We start from the raw sequence: 19,354 nt of genomic DNA on the forward strand, positions 1-19,354 counted from the left end.
CTCCCCTGCTGGCCTGATTGCCCCTAACCTCCCGCCCCTGCCAGCCTGATCTTGCCTCCAACTGCCCTCCCCTGCCGGCCTGATCATCCCCAACTGCCTCGGCCCCTACCACCATGGCTTTGTCCAGAAGGAAGTTGGACGTCCAGAAGATGGCCAGTTGACCCGGTCTAATTAGCATATTACCCTTTTATTAGTATAGATAGATTATATAAGATAGGATTGCTTAAATGGGGGCGGGGAGGAAAGCCTTTTTCAGCAGGAGGAGATGCTCTTGGCAGACAAAAATACAAAATCCCTATATCTCGACTGATAACCAGCCATATGCACTATACTGCCAAACTTATCATTAAAAAATTGAACCACTTTCTTACACCTTAAACCCAACAGCTGTTGCTCTTAAAACCCCTCCTCAGCCCCCACCTTAGGTTCTGCCTTCGCAGTTCACCCAGATTAGGTTCTGACTGATCGGTTTCTATGCCAGTCAGCATCCAAAGCTCCGCCTCCTAGGCAGCCATTGGCTCCTCACAGTTCACCCAGACTTGGTTCTGATTGGTCAGTTTCTATGCCAGTCAGCATCAAAAGCTCCGCCTCCTAGGCAGCCATTGGCTCCTCACAGTTCACCCAGATTTGGTTCTGATTGGTTGGTTTCTATGCTAGTCAGCATCTCCGGGCCTGATCAGAGAGGCGGGATTGATCAGCAGCCCTGATGGAGGCCCCAAAAGAAAGAGAGGCACAGCTGCTGGCCAAGCCCAGAGAGAAAGAGTGCTGATCAACAGCTGCCACAGAGGCTATGGATCAAACCCTGCTTCTCTCTCTCTCGGCCTGATCTGCAGCCCCCGGTGGCAGTCAATGCTGGGTTGCCATCGCAGCCCAGCGCTGACTTCAGGACTGACTTCTGGTTGGTCGAGCCTTTGGTCATTTTGGACGTTACGGATTCTGGGTTTTTATATATTAGGATAGTGTAGCTCAACACATGCAATCTGTCCTCTGCATCCAGGGACTCCCAACTGCAAATTGAAAGCAGTACAGGTGTTTATTGAATACAATCTGCATATAATTAGAGCTTCTAAGTTCAGACTCTTATTGTTAAAGAGTCAACTATAATTATGTGATTTTTGAAAAGAGGTCTGTAGTCAGGATGGTATCATCTTACAGAGATGTAACTAACATAGCATTGTGGATCCACACAAGGGTTCACTGATCTGGGCTTTAGTTCCTGTTCTATTAACATCTAGCTCTGTGACTTAACTTGCAATACATACAATATCTTATGGAAAATGGGAATGTCTGACCTGCTTACCTTTAAGGGCAATTGTGAAGATAAACTGAGATGTGTTTTAATTTATTATAAACACAGAAAAGCTTTACAAAATATAACTTATGAATATGTAAATTACACATTTTCATTTCTAGCCTGTTCTCTTTGGTTTTTCTGTCTAGCAGTTAACCTATCAATGTCCTCACTTTAAATGCAATACTTCTAAAATGGAATTTATTATCTTTCCAGTTCTTCCCATCCTCCTCCTCTCCCTCCCAGGGAAAAAACCTTATTCTTTGAATTATTATATTTTAAGGTCTATAATATCTCCAAGGTTCAATTGTCATGCTCAATTTTTTAGAATTATATTTGTCTCTGGTCTCTAAATCTTGTCAAACATTCTTTGTAGTGGCCATTGTTTGAAATTATCTTTACTGCTACTTCCTTTATCTTCTCATGCACAAAATATTAAAACATTATCTCTCTTGGCTATTCTACTTATATTTCTCTAGTCAACTCTGGATACAGTGTATGGTAAATTTAAATTCCTAAAAAGCCATTATTTGTTTTGTTTCTTTAACTCAAACCCATAGTCTCCCATTGCTTGCATGAGAAATTCAAGCAATTTAGCTTAGCATTCAGAGTCAACTGTGGTTTTATCTTCTATCTCTTACATTGGCTCTGTTCCTTAGCAAGACTATTCTTGTTCTCCAACTAGGCCATATATATTCTTCATTGTTAGCAATATACTAAGAAGCCATATTGGAAGTAATTTGATTCCATATTTAAAAATCCATATTTTAAATGTTATAAGCAGTTTGAAATGTTATAAATTACCTTTGTCCAAGTGCCTTTTTAAAAACTTTACTAACCTTTTGGATTAATTTAATCTTTTATTACGAAGTTGTTGAAGGTGATAATGGGGCAGTTCAAGTAACCAACCATTTGATACTCTTTGGCTTTTAACCAATTCCTACTTTGAGTGTGTGGTCTTGAATATCTCCAAAGACCTTCAATTCTGTGTTTGATACAAGCAAATGGAGAATTTTCCCACTAAATTAAAAAAAACACACACACAGTACTTTTCACTTCAGAGAATATTACTATGTGATAAATAGGGGGCTTAATTATCTTGTTTTTAAAAATGATTTCTTGTTCTCCCTATTCTTCTTTATTTTTGCAAGGTACTACTATAGCAGAGTAATATTCAGATTTGTAAAGGAAAACAGTGAATGATGATTGATTATGCAGTCCCATTGGTTCCTAGGAATACTTACTGCCAAAGCTAAATTTTAAGCATAAAAAAGCAAGAAGAGACTATTGGATATTTGGATTTGCAAATGTGTTTTTCCTAGAATTTCATTGTTTACAAGAGAGAATGTCTATGGACAAGTGAAGGAAAATCTTAGGCAGGTACTCTTCAAAACAGCGGTTGCCAACTGGTGGTCCGCGAACCACTGGTGGTCCATGAGGTCCGAAAGGTTGGCGACTGCTGCTTCAAAACACTGAACCGAGAATCATTATAATCCATAGATTTTCTTTCTTTTCACTTGTATTGGATAAGACTAAATAAAAATAATGGCAAGAGTGAAGAGCTTTTCTGAGGTCATATAAACTTGGTATTATTCTTGGCTCTGCCATTTATATTCATGATCTTGGGAAGCAACTTAATTTCTCCATACTTGTTTTCCACATCTGTAAACTGAGGATAACTGTGAGCAGTTGGAAGGATTGAATGAGATGATATATGTGAAATTCTTGGCACTCTGACTGGCAAGTCTATTGCTTTTACTTCTACTACTACTAACCACTATCATCATCACTGCTTACTCAAACCAATAAGTTCAATTAAAAAATAAAATAAGAAAACAAACCATTTAAATAATCATTCTACTTTTGTTCTCTGATGAATACCTTATAAGGATGTTGAAAGAATCATCTGATATAATGGATGTAAACCCGTATACACAGGAGTGCCTATTACAACTGTTGAATGTTTATTTTGAGGTGCTCTTTGGGCAAAATCTTTGTTTCTTTAAACCTGTCTTCTCATTTGTCATTGGGAATAACAATAGTACTTAAACTTGCAGGATTGTTTGAGGATTAATTACAGTAAGTAAGGTAGCATGATGTTTAACACACAGCGTCAGTAAATATTATGACCATTAAGTATGTTTTGTCTATACATTTTTTTAGTCTTGTTTAGGCCACTCTTAATGGAACTACTACTTAATTTATCATTTTATATGCGTGTTTTGTCTCTTGGCTAGATTGTAAGCAGTTGATGGTGGGGAATATATCATGTTCTGGAAAATATTACTAAAATTGGGCTTGCTTTCTCACTCAGGTTTCAGTATACAGTGTAAGGCAGTTTATTTGCCAATAGCTTTTATTCCATTTATTCTGTTACTATTCTGTTGGTGATCAATACCTTGTTGAATTTCTGGGCTTATTGATTTCTGCCACTAAGTATTTGTGTAACCTTGGCAAGTGACTTAAATTTTCTGGATCTTCCTTTTTCATTTGTAAAATAAAAGGAATTCATTAAATCAAGGTTTGCTTTGTTATTTAAACATTTAAGTTAGCAGAATATTTTTCCCCCTTAAACCTTAAAAAGAAAGCTAAAACTGTGCTTCTGCACTTATCTTTCCATCTATTGCCAACGTGACCTTGAAGTTCCTTTCTGAACATTTTGAAAACACTGGATTAGAAAATATTTAAGGATCTTTCCGCTCAGTATTTATTAATTATTTGGAAATCAATTTGAAAAAGTTGAAACACAATAAGCAAAAATAATATTCGGTTGGTTTATAAGGAAGCTTGGCTACTTGAAGTTTTGTCTTGAACATGTGAGAAAATTATTGATTATTATTAAATGAGTGAATGCCTCAATTTTGGATTAGTTGATACTCCGATGTTTGCCTTGCTTAACTCAGGGTTTCTCAATTTTGGCATTAATAACATTTTTTAATGGATACTTCTTTGTTATGGGAGGCTGTCCTGTACATGTTTAGCAGTTTCCCTGGCCTCTCCTAACTAGATGCCAGTAGCACCCCTCAACCCAGTTCTGACAATAAAAAATATGTCCAGCCCTAACAGTTTGGCTCAGTGGATAAAGCGTCGGCCTGCAGACTGAAGAGTCCCAGGTTCGATTCTGGTCAAGGGCATGTACCTTGGTTGCGGGCACATCCCCAGTAGGGGGTGTGTGCAGGAAGCAGCTGATCAATGTTTCTCTCTCATAGATGTTTCTAACTATCCCTCTCCCTTCCTCTCTGTAAAAAAATCAATAAAATACATTAAAAAAAAATATGTCCAGATGTTGTCAAATTCTTCTGATGGAGTCGGGTGGAAGGAAAAGTCACCCTTGGTTGGTAACCAATGAATCCAAATGTTTAAGAAGAGTCAAGGTGATTTTGTAAATTAACCCTGTGCTAAACTTTGGTTAAATTATTATTTTAGGATATAGCTGTTTAATAAATTATAAACACAGCAGTATTTTTCCAGCTGTTTTTTCCATGTTGCCTTTTTGTTTGTTTTTATTGTTGTTTCAAGGTAGTTTTATGGCCTAGAATCATGCGGTGAGAATAGGAACTTGTGAACTAAACCTTTCCATTGCAAGTATGTTTTATATATATCCAATTTTTACCAGGAATGTTCGAAGCTCCTTAGTCTCTGAAAGTTTACATCTGAGAAAGGTGTGTTTTCTCAGCTATCCAATTGAATTGAGCATCAGGAATTATATTTTCTTTTGCTGTCTGTGAGGGCAGATAATTTATATGGCGTCACGTAAGTTATAATGTTTGTTACCCCTATTTCCCTTTGAGATCTTTACATATTTGATTTGATTTCTTTTTTAAAGTTTTTGTCAATTTAGGAAATTTTGCTTCCATTCTTTACAAATTTATCTGGCATGGTACATTTTAAGTATAGTCAATTTTAAAGTTAATGAAGATATAAATGTTTTTACATTGCACTTATTGAGTTAAACAATTTTAATTTACTTCAAATATATAATGAAGTTGCGTTGGTGGTATAGTGGTGAGCATAGCTGCCTTCCAAATATATAATGATTTTTTTATTTTAAAATTATTTTTAGTTCTCTAATGTAAAGAGTAATTGAAAAAAATTATTTTTTCAATCAAATCTGCACTGAGCCTACATATTTTTGTTTATATTGTTGTCACTAATAATTTCTGAGCTACTAAGTAATACTTTGCCCAACTAGCCCAAATATATTTCAGTTTTGACTTGTATTTACTTTTAGGTATAGCTAAGTTTGTTCTCTGTGAAGATGTGTATGCCATTCATTGTTGGAAACTGAAATTTATGCATTGAGTTAAGCATTTATTGAGTAAATAGGGTGATCTTATGTGATGTCATTATATGATTTGTTTTGGGAATTTTTAAAAAATTGGTTTTGTTGAGATATGATTTACATGTAATAAGGTGCAATTTTAAGTGTATATCTATAATAATAAAAGTGTAATATGCTAATTAGACTGGACGACCTTCCAGACGAAGCCAGGGTTGCAAGGGAAGCCCAGGTCCCAGGTGCCAGAGGGAAGCTGGTGCCGGCAGCTGGGGGAAGGAAGGCCTACTCTTGCACGAATTTTGTGCATCAGGCCTCTAGTTTAAAATAAACTCAGTAAGTATACTTACATTAAAATTCACTAATTTTAAGTGTTCAGTTTGATGAATTTTAAAAACAACTTTATTGAGATATTTATATTTTGTGAAATTCACATGTTTTATGGGTACAGTTTGTTTTAGTAATTTTATATCATTATGCCGATATCACAGAAATCTATTTTTTATTATACTACCATCACCTATAAAAAAATCCCTCATGCTTTTATAGCCAGTTTCTGCTCCGACTCCTAGCTCCAGGAAACCACCAAACTGCTTTCTCTGACATTGCTAGTTTTGCCTTTCCTAGAAATGTCATATGAATGGAATCATGCAGTATGTACTGTAGTGTCTGGCATTATGTTTTTCAGGCCATCCATGTTGTTGCATATCATCACTAGTTCATTCTTTTTTATTATTGGATAGTATTCTGTGTTATTAATCTGTTCACCAACTGACAGACATTTGGATTGTGCCCAATTTTAAGTTATTAATCATACTGCTTTGACTATTCCATACAAATCTTTGTGATTTTTAGAAATGAAATTATGCTTTTGTGTGTTTTTTTGTAGAATCTCTGGGTTATATCATGTTTTAAGAAACTGCCAAACTGACTACCATTTTACACTCTCATCAGTATTGTTTGAGCATCTTGATTTCTCTACATACCCTCCAATGCTTAGAATTGTCGGTCTTTTTTAATTTTAGCTATTTTATTGTGTTTGTAATGGTATTGTATTCTGTTTTTTTAAAAACAGCTTTATACAATTCATACCATACAATTCATCCATTTCAAGTGTACAATGGCTTTAAGTATATTCAGTTACTCAGCACTCAACACAATGAAACATTTTCATCAGTCCCCTTCCCTAAAAGAACCCTGAACTCCCTAACCATAATTCCTCCACCTACAGCTTTAGGCAACTACGAATCTACTATCTGTTGCTATACATTTGCCTATTCTGGACATGTTATAAACAGAATCATACAGTATGTATGAGGTCCTTTGTGACTGGCCTCTTTCATTTCTGTTTACAAGATTCATTGATGTTGTATCATGTCTTGGTACTTTATTTCTTTTTATTGCCCAGTAATATTTCATTATGGATATACAACATTTTATTCATTCACCAATCAGTTAATGAACATTTGAATTTGGATTTTTTTTTCACTTTGGGGCTATTATGAATTAGGCTGCTATGCACATTTTGTACAAGTTTTTTGTATGTAATTAATGTTTTCATTTATCTTAGATGTACACCTACGAGCGGAATTTCTGGAGCATATGATTATTCTATGTTTAGCCTTTTAAGGAATTATCATACTATTTTCCAGTGTAGCTATACCATTTGACATTCCCACCAGCAGTGTATGAGGGTTCCAGTTTCTCCACATCCTCATCAGCCTTATCTGTCTTCTTGTATTTAGTCATCCTAGTGGGTGTTAAGTGATTCTCTTACTTTTTAATTGATGTATAATTGGCATGCAATATTATATTAGTTTCAGGTGTACAGCGTAATGATTTACACATTTATACATTGCAAAATGATCACAATAAGTCTAATTAGCATCTGTCCCAATACAATTAGAACATTTGTGTGTGCTGAGAACTTTTAAGATTTACTTTCTTACCAACTTTCAAATTTGCAATATATTATTGATTATAGTAACCATGCTGTACATTATATCCCCATGTGCCGGGGTCCAACCCCAGCAGGTCCAGGGGTTCCCAAAGGTGTAGATGGAGTCGGCGAAGAAGGAATGACATGGAGATAGCGTTCAGTTGATCAGCAGCCTAGCCAGGATCTCTAGCCAGGATCTGTCCAGGTTCTCCAGCCAGGTTCAGTCACCAGGTTCTAGTCAGGTTCTCTTGCCATGTTCTATAGTCAGGTTCAGTCCAGGATCTTTTGCCATGTTCTCTCACTAGGTTCTGTCTCTAGGTTCTGTGGCCAGTTTCTGTCCAGGATCTTTTGCCATGTTCTCTCGCTAGGTTCTGTCTCTAGGTTCTGTGGCCAGTTTCTGTCCAGGATCTTTTGCCATGTTCTCTCCAGCGAAGTTCTTCTGTCTCTAGGTTCTGTGTAGGTTCTGTCTCTAGGTTCTATGTCTAGGTTCTGTGTGTAAGTTCTGTGCCTCTTGGTTCTGTTTTCTAAGTTCTGTCTCTTGCTGTCTTGTTACATCTGTATTTATACCAGTTGATTCAATCCTATCAATCTCTATTACAAAGGTTAGGGCGTTTCTTTTCTCCATTCCAGGGAGTAAAGATTATGTAGTTTAAGCATGATTGTTCGTAGTTAAAGTGATTAATTACCTGCCTGGCACTTAGTTGAGAGGTTTTATTCCCTCCCTAACTTCAGGGGAAAATCCCTACCTGGGGAAACAACCTTTCTCAGAGACCTTGGTTAAAACACATAGTGCCAAGAAGGTGAGCAAACATATTAAGAACAGTATGCCATATATGCCAGGTCCCTTGAAACAGGAAGGATGGACCGGCTCCCGGCACCCATGACTTCTTTTGTATCTGAAAGTTTGTACCTCTTGATCCCCTTTACCCACTTTTCCTATCCCCAAGTTTGTACCTCTTGATCCCCTTTATCCCATTTTTCCTATCCCCAACACCCACTCCCCTCTGGCAACCACCAGTGTGTTATCTGTATTAGTATATGAGTGTTTGTGTTTGTGTTTGTTTGTTTGTTTGTTTTTTAAAGAGATAGAGCGAAACATCCATCAGTTGCCTCCTGCATGCCCCTTACCTGGAAACAAGCCTGCAACCCAGCCATGTGCCTGACCTTGAATCAAACTGGCATCCTTGAAGTGCATGAGACAACACACAACTAGTTGAGCCACACTGTCCATGGCTGAATATGAATTTTGTCTTATTTGTTAGTTGTTGGTGTTTTTTTCTTCTTGTTGTTTTAAGATTCCACATAATAGTGAAATCATACAGTATTTGTCTTTCTCTGTCTATAAATGTGAGAGTTTATTTCTGGACTCTTAATCTACTTCATTGATTTATATTTATCCTATGTCACTATCTCGTTTTAATTTGCATTTTTTTAAAGATTAATGATGTTGAATATCTTTCCAAATGACTATTTTTGCCACTTGTCTATCTTCTTTATTGAAGTAGTCAAATCTGGTGCCTTATTTTAAAAAATAGATTTTTAACTTACTGAGTCATAATAGTAGTTATAGCAGACACACATACTTTTCTTTCTTTTTTTAGCTTTATCTTTCCATTTTCTTAACAGTTTCTTTAGTGGCATATTTGGGGGTGACATATTCTATAACCATTCAGCGGGTTCTAAAAGCCTGGTGGAATTAACTTGGCAATTGATTGGATAATAGAGCTTAAAAAAGATAAAGATCTTGGAGACAGTGGTGTAATTAATAGTAGTAAAGAGTTTGTCAGTTTGGGATACACAAAATGACTTAGAATGGTTCGAGTTATGATTTGTCAACTTTATAATGATGACGCAAAAGCAGTGTGCATTTAGAGGAAACCATACTTCAAATTTTAAATTTTTATCCCCCCGCCCCCCCCCCCGGTCAGTAATATATGGGGTACAATACTCCCTCACGTTGTTGGGCAGTCCCAGTGAGCCACATGAGGGTAAATATCTGATACTCTATAATGTAGTATTAAGTGCGTTTTTAACTTATCTTTTCAATTTACTGTATGTTTATCATGATGTGACTCCATTGTAAGTCGAGAAACATCTGTGTATTGAAATTGAGATTCCTGTTGACATCCATATAAAAATGTACTTTCTAGTCCCTCAACCTGGAAACTTATTTCTAGATCTTCTCAGAGCTCACTCACTTTGTTGGCGTTCAGGTCTCAAATATCACCGCCTGAAATAGGGCTTCCCTGGCCATCTTATCTAATGTTGCACCTTCTAAAATCACTACGTGTGTGTGTGTGTGTGTGTGTGTGTGTGTGCGTGCGTGCGTGCGTGTGTGTGCGTGCGTGCGTGCGTGCGTGTGTATGTATATATATATATATATATATATATATATATATATATATACACACACACATATATAAAACTAGAGGCTCGGTGCATGAATTCGTGCACTGGTAGGGTCCCTCAGCCTGGCCTGTGCCCTCTCCCAATCCGGGACCCCCTTGGGGGATATCAGCCGGTTTCGGCCCAATCCCTGCAAGCCAGGCTGAAGGACCCCACCGGTGCATGAATCCATGCACCGGGTCTCTAGTATGCATATAAGATCTTTGGTTAATCTCTTTTCGCCCTCCCTCCTCCTCCCTTCCCCCTGAGATTCATCAGTCTGTTCCATGTTTCCACGCCTGTGGTTTCCACTCCTGCGTTGAACGTCTGCCCCCTGGTGGTCAGTGTGTGTCATAGCTACCGGCCAGTCGGCCAGTCGCTTAGGCTTTTATACATAGAGATATTGATGCAAGTGTTCTGCTGGGGGTCCTGGGACTCAAGGATTCTCCACCTACTGTGGGTTCTTGGCTTTGGGCAGGAAAGAATTCAAACCCAAGCCTACATAGAGTTTAAAGTGAAAGTGAGTTTATTAGTGAAGTAGTGAGAAAGAGAATGGGCTACTCTGCCAAGCAGTTCCCCCTTTAGCAAAATTTGCTTCTTTTATTGAGGTTCATTTAATAGGAGGTTAGGGTATTCAGTGAGGGGGAGGAATATTCAGGATATTTCTGGGAAGGGGGTGGAGATTTCTCAGAAGAGTTCTCTTGGCCATTTTGTACTTACATGGGCTTTCTGTTTCTCATCATGCTATGGTAAGGTGTGTCGTTTAGCACGTTAATGTATTACAATAGTATATAATGAAGCTAGGGGTTATCATTAGTTGAAATTAGTTGCCATGCTGTATTGATCTGGTCTCTGCTGCTTTTAAGCCATAAATCAGTAGGGGGTGGTCTTCCTTCTTCTTGACAGTTTCTATAGCTTTTATCAATATCAGCTGTTCTGCCACACACCCTATCTCAATATTACCTTGTTTTACTTTCTAGCCATTTATCTGAAGTCATCTTATTGTGTGTTTGCTTTTTATTATATACTAGTGGCCTGGTGCATAAAATTCGTGCAAGGAGCGGGGGGTGGGGGGGACGGGCGGGGTTGGGGGTTTCCCTCATCCCAGCCTGAACCCTCTCCAATCGGGGATATCCCTCTCACAATCTGGAACCGCTGGCTCCTAACTGCCTGCCTGCCTGCCTGCCTAATCACCCCTAACTGCCTCTGCCTGCCTGCCTGATCGCCCCCAACTGCTCTCCCCTGTTGGCATGATCTCACCCCCAACTGCCTCTGCCTGCCTGATCACCCCCAACTGCCCTCCCCTGCCAGCCTGATCACGCCCCTAACTGCTCTCCCCTGCCGGCCTGGTTGCCCCTAACTGCCTCTGTCTGCCTATCACCCCTAACTGCCCTCCCTTGCCGGCCTGATTTCACCTCCAACTGCCCCCCCCCCCCCCACGCCAACTTGATCTCATCCCCACCTGGAGAGAAAGAGAGGCAACAGCTGTTCAACAGCTGCCATGGAGACTGCGGATCAGACCCTGCCTCTCTAAACTTATTTTACTGGTATCATAAATTATTCACAATGTGTAAAATTGATCCAGAAATTAAAACAAAGAACAAAACAAAAGACTGCATTTTTGTTTGATCTTTAACCTAGAGGTCAAAGGTGTCATGAAAAATAATCTGCAAGCCCTAGTTGGTGTGGCTCAGTTGGTTGGAGCACCATCCTGTACACCAAAGGGTATCAGGTTTGATTCCCAGTTAGGGCACACGTACCCAGGTTGTGGGTTCAATTCCCCGGTTGATTGGTATTTCTCTCTCACATTGATGTTTCTCTCTCTCTCTTTCTTCCTTCTTTCCTCCCTCTGCTCCTCTCTCTAAGATCAATAAAAAGGTATGTTATTCTTTTAAATAATAATAATAATCTGCAAAAGGGTCTTACCCCTTTTTAAAACCTTTTAAAACAGTTATGTTTACCTCTTTCTCATCACTTATTTCAGGTAATTTACATTTACTTTAATGTATGTAAAGTGGAGATTGGGAGGGGGTGCATTTTTACTAAGAAATCCTAGCCATTTGCAAACAGACTTGGATATCACATTGAATTAACCTTTCCCTCCCCACCCTCTCTCTAAAAAGCACTGCAGACTTTTATACTTCATTGTCTCTTTTCTGTTTTTCAGAGTAAGAAATCTGGCGTTTTGTGAAAAACCAGAGAAGAGAAATTAAGAGAATAGTAGACAAGGCCTTTCCAATTTGCATAATGTAAGTTCTTTTCACTATTCTTGGCCTGAATCTTGTGTTAGCTGAAAAAGTTGTTTCTATGGGAACTAATAGTCCAACTCCTCAGAATCAGAGGAATGCCGATCACTTAAAATGAGAATTCCCAGCTGCAGGTCAAAGGGCATTACTTGTGGGAGAAAGGGAGGAAGGATGAATTGAAAAAAAATCTAGAATTCTGGACACTAATGTCGACAAACCATGTTTATGCATATGAAGTGCATGTTTTACATTTTCCTCTGTCTATAAATTAGAATACTGATTATATAGGAAATTGTGTTCCTGCTAACCTGTCATGTTTCCTAGCTCTCACACAAATGGTTCTGTTTCTTAGTGTAGAGTTTTCAGTAGGACAATATTCCTCACTCTGTTTCACGCCCCCAATTTCAATCATTTGTATTTATTGAAGCTTATTTAGCATCTTTCAACCCCCTTTTCTTATAGCCGATTCACATAAGCAAAGCCCTTGCCCACTAGTTAAAAGCTAGCATTGAAACTGCTTTGGCCTGCCAACCTGAAAATTCATTTTCTTACTTTTGTAAACTATGTGAAAAGTTTTGATCGATTTTTTTCTTTATTTTTCCACCACGAAGGAGTATGAGCTGGGACTCTGATGAGGATTTGAAATGTGGGCTTCTGAGACATTTTAAAAAACAATTTATTTATAGAGGGTTAACAGGAGAGAAATACTCTTAGGGCCAGCAACTTGTTAACTGTATTATCTGTATAAGATGGTCTCTTATTTATATAAGGAGGTAATTCTCTAGTTCAGTCATTTACCAGCTTCTGAAATGTCAAACAAAATGTTTTTCTTCTTTCTTTTTTGGAGAAGGAAAATATAATTCCTTTGGCCTAGGACTCTTTCACTGTTTATTGATATGTATTAACTACATATATAAGCTAGGACACATCATAATGTCTCTGATGATTCTGGAAGAACTTGCTGAATCTTTCATGACCTTTGTGAGTTAACTTGTGAACATTATATTTGAAGTGTTGTATGGTGAGATTATTTAACCGAGTTGGTCTGAAGAAAAACTTATTAAAGGAATAGGGATTTGTGGTAGATCTTGAAGGTAGAAAAGGAAAGGAGAAACAGTTCATATTTCTTAGTTCATAAGGTATTTAGGCAGAAAGAAAAAGATATGGGATAGGCACAAATAGGAAACCAACTTAGAAGGCTTGTATAAGAAAGTAGTAAAAGATACAGTTAGAAAGTTTGAGTTTACCTTGTGAGTTCAAACTCTATTCTGTAGGCAATATGAAAGCTATCAGAAGTTTTGAACCAGAGTGATTTGCTCATATTCTTAAGTATTTATCTTTTACTAGATATCAGAGCTATAGAGATGAATAAGACAGATCCCTGCTGATTAGATAATTTACCTATATGATCTACAGTCATCTTGCAGTTAATGTGTCCAAAACTAAATCCATATTAACTAAGTCCATATTACCCTTTAATTGCTCACCCCTTCTATCTCGTTCTCCCTCTCTTTATTCTCAGTCTCAGTTAATGACATTGCCATTCACCTAATGATCCAAGGATAGTGGCCCTGGAGTCCCACTGTCTGGGTTCATATTCTGCAGCCTTCTGTTTGGCCCTGTGCTGGATAGTATCACAGATGCAGAGACTAGTCAGCCTGGTTTCTGACCTCCCAAGTTTGATGAGCAGGCAGACAGAGACTTAAAAGGAGAGTAGATAAGGATTAGATCCAGTCTGATTCTGGAGCCTGATCTTTTCAGCATTTTGTTGTCTTGGGTAACTGGGTAGATAGATATAGTGGCATTAATTAGAATTGAGAATGGAGGAAGAGGATCAAGGAGACTTTGAGAAGATTAAAGGTAAATATGTGTTTAATCTTGGAGACATTAATTTCTAGATCCCTGTAGGACATTTTGTTAAGTAAACTAGTCGGCAGGGATCTTGTCTCTCTATAAACCTAGTACCTAGCCAGAGGTAAATGCTCAATTATGTACAAATCACCCCCTCTTTTCTAAATCTTTGATGGCTTTTCTACTGCCTTGAAAATTAAGAACTTACATTTAAGACCTTTCATAAGTTGAACCCAGTCAAACTTTCTAGTCAGTATCCTGCTGTGCAAGCTGACTGCTTTAGTTCAGCTAGCTTTATTTGTACTTTCCCCAAACCTTTTATTTTCTTGCCTTTGGCTGATAATGGCCTCTTTCTTATTCCTCCATCCTATATCTTCAGGGCCTAGTTTAATCCTCATTCCCATCTTCAAAACAGGCATATTTGGACTTACTTTTACAATTGTAATAAAAATTAATGAATGAATACTGTATAGTGGTATAGTGCTTGCAGTATTATGTGGCACATAAGTGCTAAGTAAATGTTATAGTTATTATTACTTCCTTTTTCTTCTTCTTGCCCTACTATATGAAATAGACATCAAGTTCTAGTACTTCTATAACTTAAGTATTTTTTTAATATAACTTTTCTTCATTTCACTAAGTTCAGTACCACATTCTTATTGCCTTCAAACTGGTCTCATTGCCCTCCCCCCAATCAATCCTCTACACTCCTACCAGAGTGATATTTCTCTAAAAGTGAATGTGATCATGCCATCCCCTGCTTTAATTCTTGCAAAATCTAATGGGGAGAAACCAATTGGGGAAGAATAATCATTCATTTTCTTTGCTGTCTATCCCAGTAGACTATGAACACTCCAAGAGAGATAACCAAAACAGAATTTTAAGTGGATTAATAACAGGTTGCAGAAATTTTTCTGAGAGTCAAAGGCTAGATCCAGGTAGATAAGCATAATAATAGTGCAAGCATGAGAACTCTTACCCAGATCACCTGGCCCAGTCTTTTCTTGCATGATCTAGTATAGTGAATATGGACATAGCTTACAGTTTTTAAGCTGACAGTTTTAATTTCAGATCATAATTTTTATAGACTAGCATATAAAGTAAAAAATACAGTATTATTAAATTTGATTTTTAATGTTCAGTAAATATTGTAAATCAAGAAAGAGTTTTAATTTTCTGGAGATACGTACACACCTAGGTTTTTAAAATTAAGCATGGTACTACCGCAACTCCTACACAAATTTCTGCTTACTTGTAATGAAAACATCAAATAAGCTGAACTTGCATTTGCATAAATTAAAATATAATAACTTAAGAATTGCCTATTGTAATTCTTACAGCTGTTATTTTAATGAAAAAGAAGGCAATCTAATGATAAATAAGGTATTTATGTGTAGACCACATGGCTGTATATAAAGAAAGAAGCTAAGATTTGGATAGAAGACAGAAAAGTCTCTCGAAATTCTTGTGAAATGTAATTCTAGTGGCTCATGTGGTTTGCGTCTATTTTCCTGATTGTTGGTCTAGTGGTTTTTCCTGGTAGTTTAGGTGGGTTTATGTTAAGCAGCCTGTGACAAGATGTTTGAGAGAAGATTGACTGGCATTAGGAATGTTATCTGAAAACAGCTTTTGCTTAGTAGGCATGTGCTCTAACAAACCTATTTACGGAAATGATGCTCAACTCCAGGAGGTAGTAGGTTTATTATTGTAAATATTTTTAAAGTCTTGAGCAAAAGAAGACTAATTAATTTAATGTGTGGGTTTTCACATATATAAACAATCTGCCTTTTTATGCCCAAGAAATGGCTTGATAAAAAGCCAGTGTCATCCAGTAAAATATTTTTCTTGTCTAAAATATTTTGAAGGAGTTTTAAAATATAAGAATCAAATTAATACTAAAAATTAATATAATTATATCTTTTTTAGTTTTAAAACTTGATATAGTATCTCATTTAAAACTCAGAACAGTCCTGTGAATAAATATTCCAAAGGACTCTGAGGTTCTGGAGAAACTGAGTAGTCTTAGATAATATAGCTAGAGGAAGTGTCAGAGCCAGAATTAAAATTCAGTTTTTTGGCCTCTGAGTCCAACATGTTCTTATTTTCTGTATAGTATGGCTTTAAATTTTTTTTTTTGAATGGTAACAGGTACCATTTTCTCTAAACGAATTTTCATAAAGAACCCTAATTCTTGTGTTAATGTGACCAGTTATAAACACTGATACCCACTAGTCTTTTTCTCACTCATTGTGGTTTTATTCTATAGATGCCTTAGCTGCTCATTAAAGTTTCTTTTTCATTGGGTATCTTCATCTTATAAACTCCTAAAAGTGAATTGCCCCCCAGAATACTACCTTTACCTCAAGTGGGCCACCAATATGACATGCTATATTCCAGTTTCTTTAGCAGTTAACTAGGAAGTTTTTTAAATCTCGTGTATGTTAATTGAGTGTAAAGTATTGTGTTAAGACAACTTTACAAAGATGATTAAAACATCCTTATACCTTAAGCAACTTATTCTCTACTAAACTAGTACCCAAAATTTTCTTACTTTCTCATTTTGTTAAACCTTCCAATACATCATTTTTCTCAGCTGTAAAATAAACAGTATGCTTCAAATTCTTGGGAAGGAACCTTTTTTGGGGTAGCAGGGGGAACACCTTGACTTTCTCAGCAGCATCTACAAAATGAAAGGAAGTATTTAATCTAATATGGACTTGTGGGGTATTTTCTATATTGCAAGGGATTAGAAGTGGTCTATTGAAAGTCTTTTATATTGTAATTCTTATACTTTTTTCCCTTCATCTTTCCTCTTAGATTTCCTTCATGGATACATTTTCATAGCATTATTATGTGATGTGAGAAGTCTTTTGTGGTGTGTTTTTTTGAAGTAACATGGATTTTATACTACAGAATCAAGAGATTGGCTTTATAGGAAAAAATTGATTTATAAAAAGTGGTACAGGTTTTTATAGATAACCATGACAACATCCCATATGAATGGGCATGTTACTGAGGAATCAGACGGCGAAGTAAAAAATGTTGATCTTGCATCACCAGAGGAACATCAGAAGCACCGAGAGATGGCTGTTGACTGCCCTGGAGATTTGGGCACCAGGATGATGCCTGTACGTCGAAGTGCACAGTTGGAGCGTATTCGGCAACAACAGGAGGACATGAGGCGTAGGCGAGAGGAAGAAGGGAAAAAACAAGAACTTGACCTTAATTCTTCCATGAGACTTAAGAAACTAGCCCAAATGCCTCCAAAGACTGGAATAGATAACCCTATATTTGATACAGAGGAAGGAATTGTCTTAGAAAGTCCTCATTATGCTGTGAAAATATTAGGTAAGTAAAAACAGAATAATAGATGTTTTGCATTTGTTTCTCTTACCTTAACGTAAATGTGTATAGAAAGGAAGAAGGGTATAAGAGGATGTAAATAATAACATTTTGAAATAATCCAAGATGCTTCTTTTGGTAAGGTCATATAACCATTATTGTTTACTATTAGCCAAGTAGAGTTAAAGCATATGGCTTAAATATTCCAGTTTCTACAACATGGTTTTTAGATATAATCTTTAAATTAAAAAATTTTACATGTGGCCTAACAGTTAAAAATGCCTTAAAATTCACCTTTTGACTTTTATATCAAAATTACTCAAAAGCAATTTTCAGATTTTGAATTTCTGATTTCGTTAAGGTTTATAAAATACTAATAAAATTAATATCTGTAGCTTAAAATCTATTTGATTTTAATTAATATCATATATATATATATATATATATATATATATATATATATATATATATAATGGCTCAAAATTCCCTATACTGTCTATTCCCAATTTCATTCTGTGGTGTGTGGGGGGAACATAACAAAACCAGTGCTGTGAGATTTTAATAGATATAAACCAAAAACTGCTCTGTAATAAAATAAATTTGAGAACAGTTAAATAAGTTAAATACCTTCTTATTATAGGACTTCTTAGAGTCTTTAGAATGCTAATGGGCATTATGAATCTACAGTAGAGATTTATGTCAAATGTAAATTTCCAAACTTAGAATATTTGATTATTGAACTTTTACTGCCTTTTCTTTCTGCTCGCTCATGCACACACAAGAATGATCACCAAATTAGTGTTAGGAGTATACGTTAATTTGTGTTCTCTTAGATGCTACAGCAAACACCATTCTATGTAGTATCTATAATAATCCTGTTAACAGGGCTCTGTAATTCCCATTTTAGAGATAAAGAAATTGAACCCCTGTTAAATCACCTGTTTAAGACCCCAAGCTAATAAGGGATAGAGCCAAATTTGAATTTTCCTGATCTGGATATGTAGTTGGAATATTGCCAGAGCAAAGGGTTTGAGTGAAGACTGACACCATACCTGTTCTTCACTCACTGAACCAGAGATCTGGCTACCAAGAGTGGAATACCTTCCTCTAGTTTGGGCAAAGATACCTTGTGTACTAGGTTTGCGCCTCACCAAGTCTCTCTATTCTAAATCGCAAGCAGTTTCTGTTACATCACATTGTCTGCTTCATTTCTTTGCTGTAAATTCATTAAGGATCTACATTTCTTGACAGAAAGTAATGTGCATGCTTTTCTAGTTTTTGAAGAAATCACTGGCATGTTCAGTGATAGTGAAATCTGCTAAATGCCTTCAGATGTTATAGTGAAAGCAGAAAGATTACAGATTTTTATGCTCTTTTTTTCTGAGAGTTTTGTTAGGAGTTTCATTCCCAATTGCCTTTTACTGGCTCTCACCTCCCACCACCCTTTTTTTAAAAAAAATTAAAATATTTTGTCTATATTCTCTATGACTTTGAAAAAGTTTACATTTTAGTATATCCAACCTAAGCCTGGAAGATTCTTTTGTTTTTCTGTTTAAATTGCTTTAAGATTAATGTTTTTGTTCATTTTGCTTTACTTAGATCAGGCATAAATGTCACATCTAATAATATTCATGTAATCTCAGTAAAGAAACAAATATAGCTTAAGCCAGATTCACACAGGGAATTTATTTATTTATTTACTAGGGGCCCAGTGCACAAATTCATGCACCTTGAAAGGAACTGTGGGCCGCAAGACTGCGGTGAGCACAAGGGTGGGTCTCGGCCCATCCTCCGCACCCCCACCTGACCCTTCCCGCCACGGCCCCCCCTGTCCCCTATCTACTGGCAGCCCCACTCCCGCTGCCATTGCTCCCACAGGTTGACAGTTCCAGGCCCACTCACATCCACTGCCAGCACAGAGCGATTGGGGCTGGCACCGTCAGCAGGTGCAAGCGGCAGCTGCTGCCCTGATTGCCCCTCAGGAGCAGGGGGAAGTGGAGAAGCCCGCAGGGGTGATCAGGGCC

General features: G+C 37.1%; 1 protein-coding gene across 6 annotated transcripts in view; it reads left to right on the forward strand.

Annotated features, from left to right (window-relative positions):
• MPP5 (membrane palmitoylated protein 5) overlaps positions 1–19,354 on the forward strand; it is a 90,764-nt gene that overhangs the window by 18,775 nt on the left and 52,635 nt on the right. For 4 of the 6 annotated variants that reach the window (XM_036310357.1, XM_036310349.1, XM_036310333.1 and 1 more), the window contains exons 2-3: positions 12,059–12,140; positions 16,806–17,336. In XM_036310357.1, the coding sequence (XP_036166250.1) occupies positions 16,970–17,336 (367 nt within the window). In that variant the 5' untranslated portion in view covers positions 12,059–12,140; positions 16,806–16,969. The remainder of the gene's footprint in view (positions 1–12,058; positions 12,141–16,805; positions 17,337–19,354) is intronic. The other 2 variants (XM_036310342.1, XM_036310323.1) reach the window with 2 other exon arrangements.

Source organism: Myotis myotis, unplaced genomic scaffold (genome assembly GCF_014108235.1).
Source record: "Myotis myotis isolate mMyoMyo1 unplaced genomic scaffold, mMyoMyo1.p scaffold_m19_p_1, whole genome shotgun sequence".
Classification (NCBI taxonomy): domain Eukaryota; kingdom Metazoa; phylum Chordata; class Mammalia; order Chiroptera; family Vespertilionidae; genus Myotis; species Myotis myotis.